Source organism: Micropterus salmoides, unplaced genomic scaffold (assembly GCF_014851395.1).
Source record: "Micropterus salmoides isolate LMB-PRFRI ecotype aquatic unplaced genomic scaffold, ASM1485139v1 Ms_hic_scaffold_2, whole genome shotgun sequence".
In the NCBI taxonomy this organism is placed as follows: domain Eukaryota; kingdom Metazoa; phylum Chordata; class Actinopteri; order Centrarchiformes; family Centrarchidae; genus Micropterus; species Micropterus salmoides.
In genome coordinates this window covers 43,942,296-43,955,150 of record NW_024041150.1, presented here as the reverse complement: position 1 = coordinate 43,955,150, position 12,855 = coordinate 43,942,296, and the positions used below count along the sequence as shown (strand labels likewise).

Here is a 12,855-nt window from a genome sequence, read left to right as displayed (position 1 = left end):
TAAAATCTTGCTAATTTTGTATTTTATTAATGCTGTCAAAACACATTAAGACTATGCAGCTAATAATGGAAAACTCAGGCCTGTTTGTTTCAGCTGCACCACAGTCATCCTCCAACATCTGATCTTGCTCTCTGAAACGGAAAACCCAGAGTTTCCCCTCATCTCAGGCTCAACATACTCAGAGTTTTCACTAATCCCACTTTCTGATACGGGGCCCTGGTAGGCACACTAACACTGACAAACATTTGGCTTGCACTGCTCCATCGTGGCGCCTTAAGCAGCAGCCTCTAACCATCATTATATGATTTGTTGAGTTTTGCATACTGTTGCAGAAACTTTCTGTTGCACCTCCATAGAGAGAGTACTCATTCATATTCATATCATCAGACAGACATCAGTGATATAATGTCCCAAAAATTTTGCCTCATCACATACTGTACTTTAGGGACAGACAGAGAGGAGTCAGGGAATGACTACTGACCTACTTCTAACAATCAAAATATTACTCTTCTTTACCTCATGTTTAATGAAAAGGTCTGAGCCATCTTGAGACAGTACAAAGAAGCACAGTATAAAAATAATTAGTAATAAATGCATGTAAACAGTAATCGTTCATAAACAAATAAAAGGCAACAATAACATACATCTGTTAGCTGGTTAGAGTTCATGAAATTCCCCGTGATACATCAGTGCTGAGGCACATGCAAGTAAATAGAGCAAAAGCTTTAAATCACCAAAAACTGTCAGTTTGGCATACCTTCTTGTTCACAAGAAGTTCAAGTATATTATAAAAAGTTGTAGTCAGCTTTTATATTTGTGTAACATTGCTGCATATAAAGTTTCCAGCTCTTTTTTTATCTTATAAAGTAAATGCTCTGTATTTGTATAGAGCCTTTCTTTCTCTTTTTTGACCGTTTTTTTACACTACATCTGCATTCACCATTCACACACACACTCATACACTGGTGAAGCAGCCAAAAGGGGCGATTCGGGGTCGAGTATCTTGCCCGGGGATTGAACCGTCCATCTTCTGATTAACGGACAACCCCCTGAGCCACAGATGCCCAAATGATGAGTGTGCGATATCATCGCTAAAGTTTCTTTCAAAACTCATCTTAAAAATGTATTTAACTTGCTGGCTTGACAACAATTTTAACTCTTCATGCAGTAAATTTCTGCTGGTTCTAGACACGAGCTTATTGAATCCATCGGACTGATACTGTGACACACAACTCCTCCATTGGTCCACAGGTCATTTCGCCAATAAGACCTAAAGTTTAGGCTTTTTTGAGGTTTATTTGACGGAAAGTTTATTTTCCTATCTGTCTGTATGACAGAGCTGGTTACCTTGGTGATGTTCATTAGCTTATAAAAAGATCAAAAGGACTGTGTTCTCTTCACTGTGTTGCATACTGACACATTCACACACACAGGTTTGTTTTGATTGGTAGATGGTTCAGGATCCCACACACACATACAAAGAAATACTGACCGAAGATTATATAAAAAGATACTGACACACAAACAGATTCTTTGTGGGGACATCGAAACATACAATCTAAGGCTTAGTCCACACGTACACGGGTATTTTTATAACCAGTTTTTAACCAGACGAAAGGCCAAACCGCATAGGAAAAGTTTTGAAAATCCCTCTGTCTGTGTAAACAGGGCCTAATTTTGCTATCTTTGGGTGGACTTGCACACATAAAACTCGGCTTTGGTGAAAAGAGATCAGAGGAGCTGATCGCTCCCTGCTTCATCAGCAGCAGGCTGTTCTGGATTCTTGTTCTTATGACTTTTATATTTCCAGCCAACAGCCAATCCAACAGCAGCAGCTAAACAAACCAGAACAAAACCTGCTCCCAGTCCGTAGTAATGTCTGTAGTTTCCCTCCTCGACGTCTCCGCTGTTGGAACCTGAAGATCAAAGTGCATATTAGTCAGGAAATGAGTGAACAGTGGAACAGCCTCCATTTACTCTTCTATATCTTCTATATTCCTCATGTTTGACTCTCAGAATCAACATGGAATAAAGTGCAGCTACAACATGGCACACAGACACACTGACCTCCACAAACTCACCTGAAACCTCCAGCTGGTAGATTCTGATTGGCTCAGTCTTAATGTTGGCTCTCTTACGTCTTGAACCTCCTGTTGCAACTCGACACTCGTATGTTCCAGCGTCGTTGCTGCTCACGTTCTTCAGAATTAAAGACACGTTTCCGTCCTTCAGCTCTCTGTCCACCAGCTGCACCCGGTCCTTAAAGGATGGATGCTGCTGTTCTGAAACTGAGTGTCCATCTCTGTAGAAGAGGACGTACTCTGGCTCCAGGTCAGGTCTGGTCCACTCTACAGCTCTGATGGAGACTTCACCAGCCTGACATGGCAGAATGACATCATCTCCAGGTTTCACATCTAAAAACAATAAAAACATCCAGAAAGAAAAAGTAACTACATTTCAAAAGGACTCCACAGGACGATACAGTGAGAACATCTTTGTTTAAACAGAAGACCTCTTCACACCTGAGATCATGGGAACATTCAATAATTAGTCACAGCTGTGGAGACGTTAGGAGTGGGAGAAAATCTATTCTCAGAGGCATCGCGATGCGGACGTGGAAGATTATGAATCGATTAACAAATGTCAAAACATCAATAATTAAATGATAACGTAATGTAGACGGAACGCAAAAGGCGGAACTCGCGGAAGTGCAGCACCCTGCAATAGAGACCAGTGTTCCCCTGTATTCAACACACCACTGCTGCGGAATGAATAACCACCCTATTAAGTGTACTTGCACACTGTGCCAGCATGGTGACGCTCGGCAGCTCTCCGTGTATCCTGTGTGTGAGGCAGAGCGAGTGAGAGAGAGCGAGCGGCAGAACATCAGGCACAAGCATGGAGCAGAGGTTAATAAAGTAAATTAGGGATGCAAACTAGTCCTTTTAAGCCAATTAGGAGATTTTTCTTTTGGATTTTAATGTGCAAATTAAATGCTTAGTAATTATCCAAAACAATTATGCATCAATAATCGTTTTATAATCGAATCGCAGCCCTCTGAATCTTGCCACTAGCCATTTAAAACATAGTCAGGGTTGCGACCGGAGCACCGAGAGAAATGCTCCAGTCGTCAGCAGCTAAAGTGGTAAGAGAGAAGAAAACGGAGAGAAGATAAAGAAGGTTTGGCTCGCTTCACAACCAAGCCGCTGAGTTGTTTACTAGATGTTGATGGGTAGTAGGCCTATTTATGTTAGTAAGTTAGTCTACTTTAACATGTAACTATGACAAACACATAAGATAAATGTGACGCACACAAAATGTATGGTCACATATTATTTTTGGTTTAATTTAACAAATATCTTTTGTTTTGTAACACTGTATAAATTTGATGTTGAGTCAGCAAAGTCCTCCAATGCTTTAGCATTACAAAAATGTACTCCACTAAGACAGTAAGGGGCAGCAGAGCGCTTTCCCACCGTCAGTTGGCGACTGTAATCTTGCTGGAAAGACCGTCAAGACCAACGGCAGCAAGTTTCCAGTGTTGTTAATTTCTCCTGTTTTATAGGTTTTATTATCTGTCCACACGCCCTGCGCCTGGAGCCTGTAACATAAATATTAAACCTTCATTAATTAGTTAACCAGGGCAGGAATTGTGACTGATTTCCAGGATAGACATGAGTGGTTGATTGTTGACAAGCATTAACAAATTAGAAACAACTTTAAAAAATCATCCATAACCTGTAAGATAAATTCGTCATTGCTGCCCTGACATTTGGCCTTTGTACAGAGTATTTAAGCACGAGGCTTTGTCCCTAAAATTATTCAATTAGGTCTGTTTGTAATAAAAGATATAGTGACGGGTTAACCAGTTAGCACCAAATTAGGAAAATCTATCATCTCCCAGTGTGTGGTATGCTTTTGTTACCCTTGTCAAATGTTGAAGACCTATATACTGTGACGGTGACGTTATCAAAGACAAATCTGATTTTGACATGTCCTGAATGTCTTGGCTGGGTTTACGTGTACATGTATGCATGTATATGTACCTGTATATCACATCCACCTCCGACATGTACATACTCCTGCATCCTTTGCACTCTGCTCACTGCACTATTTGTCAATATGTCTATATTGTTTTTGTTGAACAAAAAACAAAGCAAAAAATGATCTGGGGTCTCCCGTTTTAAACAGTGATGGCTAGCAGAGAAAGCAGTGACAGGTGAGTACTGAGGAGACTGCTGGACTAACGTTAGTGGCCCGACTTTGGTTTATTGTCCCACTTTGATCCGAGTTCGAATCCCGTGTTAAAATACTTTTTTCCTTTTAATCGTTTTAAAAGGCTGAATCGTTTTTTTTCTACGTGACACGTGTTTACTGACAGACTCCAAACACAAAGAACATTTATTAGAGATCATGTTAGACATTCACAGGACGAGAAACTCGACGTCTTTTCGTCAGTCGTTTTAATACAGACGGAGATCAACTCTGATGAAGCTTCAACGATGGAGTGGACGGAGATCGTATTTATTTTAAGTTGTGCGTAACAGCCTGTGTTAGACGAGGCCGAGCGGATTGAGTGGCTGCATTAATAACAACAGTTAGCATTAGCTAGCTGTTGCAGCTACAAGTCAGTCGGAAGTCATTTAAAATACCCTAAACACGAAGGTAAACACGTTTCAGAGCTGGACCCCGCGACAGAGTATAATTTAGTTAACTTAGAGCGTTTGGATGATTTATTTCCCTCTAACGTTACAGCGGATCAGATCACTGTGATTGTAGCTAAGGAAGTTAGCTTTTTCTCAGGGCCTAACGACCAGAAACTTGCTAAATCGCACATTAACGAATAACGTTATTAATCGACATGTCGCCCAACCGTATTACAAACACATGAATGTTTTATAGGACAAGATGACCTTAATTTTTGTAACGGTTGTCTTTCCTGCGTCCATGAATCTATTGACAATAAAAGTTAAGTCTTTACCGGAAGCTGCTGGAGAGAGAAGGATCAACAGGAACACAAACTTATCCATCGCAGAGCAGGTGATGTCCGTCTGCTTCTGTGTACTGGGATATAATACACACGCCAGCATGTGAATGGGGAGTACTGGAAACTACTTTTCTATTCAAGCCCTGGATGTAACAGTTGAAACTTCCTGTTTTCAAGCTGGTCAGCCAGCAGCCTCCCTCTCGAGGCCATTGTGTGAACTGTGTCTATTATACTACAAAGTTAGCTACTCAGTGAAGTCAGCAGTAAGTCTGAGTTAACATTTAACACTACACCAGGCCAAGATATGCAAATCAAGTTCTACACTAAAAAAAGTATAAACATATATATAAACAAATATAACATTCACTGTTAATAATTTACTCTTATTAATTCACTCTTGAGTGTTAAACCTTTTCATTGACTCCTGCAAATGCTAAAATTCACTAATATTTACTCACCGTAACTGTTATTCTTGCCAAAACCTTGAAATAAAAATCTAGTGTTTTACAATTTTCTACTTTAGCAGGTCCAGCTTACACTTAAAACAAGTAAAACTTTTAATGTGTGCAGGGGGAAAACAACAACAACCACCATACATCCGTGTAATCCATACAATTTATTAAAAATAAAAACATTTTACCTCAAGGTTTATTTTGTAGTTCTGTTTCGCAGTGCGACAGCTCTCTAGTACTCACTATTATACTGCACTGCAGGGCTGAAACGATTCATCGATTAAATCGATAAAATCAATTCATTAAATGCTTCGACACAAATTCTTTGCATCGATGCTTCGTTTAATCCATGTAACTATACAGCACAGTGTTTCCCAGGGACATTTGTTACTGTTGCACATCACACTTACGCTGTGAACACGACGTGATTATGATGGAGCTGTTTGCAAAGTGGAGGAGGAGAGAGCAAACAGCGAGGGACAAAAAAGAAAGTGTCCAAAGTATCGGATTATTTCAAGCTAAAGAAAAACAAAAAAACAACTCTGTAAAGTCCGTCCACCCCCAAACAAAATTTATGTCGCCTCAGCGACGGTACCTGACCAGAAAGCAGCCGGTGTTCTGCCAGAGACAAGGTAACAAACAGCAACTTTAGCATTTAACTGAAGTCATGATTGATTGTTGAGTGGAAGCCAAAGTAAGCTGAAAATGTACACGTGCGTTTGTTGTTCTCCTTTTTGGGCTGCGAGTTTTAACCTCACAGTCATGAGTTGAGTCCGGGAGCTGCACCTTTTAACTCACCTGCAGCTCTCTCTGCAGCTCAGACAATCCCTGCTACCTGCGTGTGCTGATCCATCCTTTCAACCAGATTCTTTGTCTTTATAATCGCCATCTTTATAATAACAAACAGCTGTTTCCTGTGCAGGATCGCTCATTTCCCGTTTCGCATTTCACGTGTTTTCTTGACAAAGCGTGGTTTGGAGACCAGCGTTGGGTGACACAGCCATCGGCTCTTGCAGTGTTTGTGACTCCCTGTCACCGATCAGAACGCCACAACACCGCAGCCGCCAAGCAAAGTACTTGTTAAACGACGCATCGCTAAATTGTTGAAATAATCTATCAAAGCTTTGAATACTCAAATCATCGTTAGCTGCAGCCCTACTGCACTGATTTAAAACTTTCTGTACCTACGAGTCATTTCAACACCAAAATAAGTGAAAGTGGGGCCCAGGTTTCAAAATACTGAGATCATCCCTTACTCATCTGTTGCTGTAGGAGTGAGTCAGAGCTTTCGTCGCCTTGATGATATCACTTCCACCAGGTTTCTTGACTAAAATAAATAATCATGAACAACTTACAGTAAATACACCTACAGAAATAGCTACGAATCAAAAAACTGTGCAAAGGAGGCTGACTAGGGCATTGGAGCCACAAGCTGAAACTTACAGTGCTGACTTGGTTACGACATCAAGCAGTGGCCCGGTGGACTGGGAAGAGCTGGAAGAGGTTGTCCCCTTGGAATCTAAGCGTAGTTCAGGAGAGAGAGGGAGGAGAGAAGAAATAAACACCATTTGTTGGTTTACACTAAAGTGTAACTGGGTCTTAGTCATAATCCATGGACTATGGTGAAAGAAATGGGAATCAAGTTTACCGTTGTCAGATCTGACAGTAAATACACCAGCGCTGGGTTGCTGTGCTCTGGATCTCATCCCCACAGAGATCTGAAACACTCCCTGTCTGGACACTTTCACAAATCTACCAGAAACCCAAATTTCTCAGCAAAGTTGAAAAATTTGAACTCGCATGAACCAGTGAAATTCACGACATATGCCTCATTTGATTTGCCGCACGGGTCAAATTCACAGGTATTCGCGTCTTTGCATTGAATTGTAATCAAGCTGCCCAAAACCCTGGATTAGCTTTCAGTGTGAACATGCCTTAAGGTTGCATCCGAAAAGTCTCCTTTCCTTGACATCGATGGAAAACGTCATGAGGTCAAGGGAAGATGTGAAGGAGAATCCTTAAGGACTTAGGAAAAGAGGACGGCGGGTCTAAGAGAATCCGACTGCTCTTTTCTAGGCAACATAATTATGCGACAGCAGATATTAGCCTACTGCCGTGATGAAACTACAATGTTCTGAAGATGGACTACAAAAAGCACATCTCTGACACTGCTCACATTCATCAACATGAATCCCAGTTATTGTCTGTAAACAGTGTTTCCCACTGAATGACAGTGTAATTGTGGCGAGAGACGAGGCAAGAGGAAGTGCTGAGTGAATATAAGCTGTGCGCTGCACAGAGCTCTGTGATCAAATACGATTTTACCCATTTTAAATAGTAGCCTAACAAAAAGCCCGTTGATAATGTGGCAGCCTGCCACAAATAAATCGGTCTGTGGGAAACACCTACTGTAGAGGTCATCCAGGGTGATCAGCATCTGTGACTGGAGTAAAATGAATTAATGGTTTTGTTGGAGGCTGCACAAGCCTACATAACGTGAGGCTACACGCTGCAAAGTTATATGACCTGCCAGTCAGATCGACATACTGCCCTCATGGTCATGTGCTGAATTACATCTTGCGGACGCGTAGCTTTAATTTCTGGAGACGTGCACAACCTACGCGCCAAAGGATCCAGCCATCTTGCGTATGCGAACGCATAGTTAAAGGCAAGTATGTCCAGGACTTAAATGTGCCCTGAATACAACAAGGACCAAAACAATAACAACACAAGTCAAGTTTCCAAATGCAATATGAAAATATTTATTTGTACCCAACAGTACCAAAAGTGTCCTGCCCAGACATTTGTCTGAGTTTGTTAGTAAATGCACATTATTAGCAATTACTTTCAGCTGGTCCCGATATTGAACTTCAGAAATGTGTTTCTATTCCTATTTAACAAATGTTTTACAATTTTCAGTGTAATCAACTCCTCTGCATAATAAAAGTAATTTCCTTTGGATATCATTAGCTTAAAAATATATATCAAACCTTTTATTAAGGAGACACACCTGGTACACAACAGATAAAAAACAGACATACAATAAATAAACAAAAGAAAAAAAAAAAACAGTCCACAATATTACACAGGCCAATTTACATCAACATTCTGGAAAAGTGCTGACTGGTCAGTCATGGCAGAAATGATACTGTTTGCAGAATCTGATTCTACACATACATCTGTATGGGATTGCACAGCAGTACTGACAAAAATTTGGCTAGCACTGCTCCATCGTGGCATCTGAAAAGCAGCAGCAATCATATCAATCATTTAAACATTAAAGTGAAAGGGAGACAAAAAAAACTTCCCTGTCTAAGGCCCTGTGTTTTTCTTTAATTCACTGAATTGGTATTTCAGATGCAGCAAGAAAAAAAACACAGTACAAAAACAATATGTAAAAAATGCATGTAAACAGTAATCCATAATAATAAATAAATAAAAGGCAACAACAGAGAGTGAGGCTGTTCAGCTGGTTAGAGTTCACAAAGCTTCCTGTGAGCTTGCTTAGGCACTCTCCTACTCTCCTTAGTGTATCTCTTAATATTCTCATATCTCATAACTACTCCACCATAAAATGTCACTTGTTTGGCATACATTCAGCTACAGACTTGTTCACAAGCAGTTCAAGTTTTATAAATACAAGTTGGTCAGCTTTTATATTTGTACAGTATCGCTGTATATAAAGTTTTTAGCGCTTTCCTTAGTTTATAATGTAAATGCTCTGTACTTGTATAGCACCTTTCTAGTCTTTTTACACTACATCGCATTCACCATTCACACACTGAGCCTTAGTGCTCAGACAGAAACTAACGTTTACACACCGGTGGAGCAGCCACCAGGGGCAACTGGGGGTTCAGTATTTTGCCCAAGGACACTTCGATATGCAGCCTGGAGGAGCAGGAGTAATTTTAACTCTTCATGCACCATATTTACACCACAGATGTAAATTTTCTGCTGGTTCTACACACGAGCTTATTGAATCCATCAGACTGAGTTTTGCTTGTGAGCTTAGAGTGACGCACAACTCCTCCATTTTAAATTGTCATTGTTAAGTGTCAGGACCAGAACGTACCAGTTTTTCAAGTGGTTCACATTTTTTTAAACACACATATCAAATACGTTATGCTGCAGCTGCTGGTCAGGTCATTTCACAAACAGAGAGTATGCGCATGATGTCACAGAACACAGTTATCCTCACTGAGTGGCAGAAAGACGACCAGCAGTGTTAGCTCGAATCAGCTAACAACACATCTAAAATGCTAAAGAGCTGCACCAGTGGTTCTTTGGTAAGCAGTTAGGATCACCGTCAAGTCCGGCTGCCTTTAATGTGAAATATTCACTTGTTTTACTCCCGGTTTGCTAAAGTAGCCATGGTAACAGATGTTTCGCCATTCAGTCCAGCGTGTGTCGGGAGGGGAAGTGACATCAACGCATACCCTCTATACAGCCTATAGTTGAGATTGTTTTTAGGTTTATTTGACGGAACGTTTCAGAGGTAGTTTCTTATCTGTATCTGGAATTAATTGTAAATTCACACGCAAAAATGACACTGCCGTTGTCATCATTCAGTTTAAAGTGCTCCCACACAGATGAGGGTTTCATTTTGTTTTCCCTTTGAAGTGAACTGGAGCAAAAAGTGGTCGGCGTGGCAGCGACCAGTGGTCGGTGTGGCAGCAAAGCAGCGACCACTAATTGACTACAATCCCTGCTGTCATCGTCTGAGTTTTGTCTCTTTTCTGGTTTATTTCAGCGTGCGCAGCCTGGCAGCAAAGCAGTGACCAGTGGTCGGGGTGGCAGCAAAGCAGCGACCACTAATTGACTACAATCCCTGCTGTCATCGTCTGATTAAGTTTTTTCTTTTTATGAAGCAAAGGATCGCAAGGTCCGGCCCGAACTAAATCCGTAGGAGGGGTTTGTTAAAGTACGGAGTGTGTAAATCAATCAAAAATGACCATAAAATTTAAAATGGCTGACTCCCTGTCTGGGTTAGGGCATAGCTCCAAGAGGCTTTTTGGTACGTGTGGAAATTTCATACATGGAGGTGAAACGTGCGGCGGGGGCTGTGTCTTTAAAGGTCATTTCCTGCTGCCAGCGGGTGGTGCTTTGACTGAGTGAATGTTAGCATGTACGTGTGTGTTTGGAGAGTTTTTGATCAGTTTTATCCCGTCGTAATTGCAATTCATTTGGGAGAAGTAGTAATAATAATTCCTTCAATTTCAAGCATGATACAATCTTTTCAATTTACAAAATAAACCAGAATAAAACGAAACTTCCCAGTCCGTAGTAAAGACCGTAGTTTCCCTCCACGACGTCTCCGCTGTTGGAACCTGAAGATCAAAGTGCATATTAGTCAGGAAATGAGTGAACAGTGGAACAGCCTCCATTTACTCTTCTATATCTTCTAATAGAGCCCGACCAAAATGGGTTTTGGGGGCCGATGACGATATTAAAGTGAAAAAGATATTTAGATTTTAATAATGATTTGGATAGTAGACCCCTTTCCTGTATAAACTACACTTAGAACAGGCCGATATTGAAAGCTAGTATGTATGTGGGCTATAAAATCTTTTCGTAAATAGATTGTTAATAAAATAGATTCCAGTCACATGTAAACAACATGTAAACAATTGCACATCAATAAATATTTGTTGCTGGAATATGTAACTTTTTCAGCCATCTGTAAACACAGAGAGAATAAACGTGTATTTCACTTTACACATAATCTGCCATAAATTCAATGTAGCACATTCACATCTAGTTCATGCCTTTACCAGCACTCTTTAATTCTAACCAAAGCTAAGAGAAACCATTTCTCATCTGTCTAAATCGTGCCGTATAGGATACAGTGAGCTGCTGTTGAATGCAACTAATACTACATGAGTGTCTACAACGAGGACCTGCAACTTTGAGATTTCATTTAACTAACGTTATAACTGCCACCAGAGCCGTTTCACATCTACAACATCACACAAAGAGGAGCTACAGGAAGCCGTGTGTGATTCTTGTTCCGCTAACGTTTATTTACATGTCTGCTCTGGTTTAATCATTTCAGACACGGCGACTAACTGCAGACAGGCGGCTGCAGATATATTTAGAATACACCAGAAACTATTGTTTAACGGCTTATCAACGTTAGCGCTCCTCCACTGATAAACTGAGGTTGGAAATAAATATTAATTGATAAAAAAGGAGGTGATGAAAATGGATGTGAAATGAAAAATAGTGTGATAAATATTCAAGTGATTTGATTAATTTTAAGTCGATTTGATTAAAACAGTAGGGATAGCATGAAAACATAACCATTTTTATTTATCAATCATCATTTACAACCCAAAATTGGCATTCATCATTTAAAGCAGGTAGCCTCAAGGGTTAAAGTAACAAAAAGTCGATAAAAAAAAAAGGAGGTGATGAAACTGTATTTCAGTTCACATGCATTGTTTAAATTTAAGGTGAATTGAAATCTAAAGTAATAAATTGTCAACTGATGTGATAAACTTCATTTACCATCAGACACGTGCAGAGGGGGGTGCAATGGGTGCTTGAGCACCTGCCCTTTTGCCCTTTGCTGCCCAAAGTGCAAAATTTCCTTAATTTTAAAAGTTGTAAAGGCCCGTTTGTGAAGGCCTGCCTGATCAAACTATCAGTAAAATCAATTAATAATAATTTCACAGTAAATAAAATGACCCAATTGATGACCTTTCAACTGATGACCTCATCTGTGACGAGCCCTCCCGTTCAGACACCGTTAGTGATTCAGCAGCTCTGCCTACAGGACACCTGCGATTCCGCCGGTAAGAGGAGTCTGCCGCTTCTTGTGGATTGTTGCAAAGAGAGCAGCACAGCTGTTGTGTATATTGCTGTGTGTCGCCCGCCTGTAGAAGTGATATCAGCTTCCGGCCGACACGCCGACAGCTAACGTTACTTCTACGCTACAAACAAAGGTGCTCTGTTCACTTCGGTCTGTTTGGGGGAGAAAAGTTTCACGGGCGTCGAGAGGTCTGATCTTTTCTATGTAATCTGACTAAAAATCTTTGCACTTGAACTAGGATTATTAAAGTAACTTAATAAAAGCCTTGTGCCTTAAAATAAGTGTAACAACACTAGTAAAATTCTAAGCCTATTCCTCCTTCAGCCCTTTAAAAAAATAATTAAATTCAGAACAGTATTGAATATATTTACATTTTGACAGCAACAGGATTTACAGCAGCTCATCTACAATAAAAACTCAATAACTGGAGGTACATATAAAAATGTCAGTGCCAATGTAAAATAAATAATATTCCTGACATCAGTAAAGATTTCAGAAACATTTATGAATTGTTAAAACAAACATAGGATTAGAGGTCGATTTTTGGCATTTTTTACCATAATCGGCATCGGCCAATATCCAAGTATATCAAGCCGATTATTAGG

General features: G+C 40.3%; 2 protein-coding genes across 2 annotated transcripts in view; one reads left to right on the top strand and one right to left on the bottom strand.

Annotated features, from left to right (window-relative positions):
- Nucleotides 1-474: 474 nt before the first annotated feature.
- On the bottom strand, nt 475-5,126 carry LOC119911625 (butyrophilin-like protein 9). Its single transcript, XM_038730561.1, has 3 exons — nt 4,982-5,126; nt 2,082-2,414; nt 475-1,916 (listed from the first exon to the last, which is right to left on the bottom strand). The coding sequence occupies exons 1-3, from the start codon at nt 5,088-5,090 to the stop codon at nt 1,732-1,734; spliced, it is 627 nt and encodes a 208-aa protein (XP_038586489.1). The 5' UTR covers nt 5,091-5,126; the 3' UTR covers nt 475-1,731.
- A 5,278-nt stretch (nt 5,127-10,404) lies between these two features.
- LOC119911994 (atrial natriuretic peptide receptor 1-like) overlaps nt 10,405-12,855 on the top strand; it is a 4,604-nt gene continuing 2,153 nt past the window's right edge. Inside the window, exon 1 of the mRNA XM_038730966.1 lies at nt 10,405-10,424. Coding sequence (XP_038586894.1) covers nt 10,405-10,424 — 20 coding nt within the window. The remainder of the gene's footprint in view (nt 10,425-12,855) is intronic.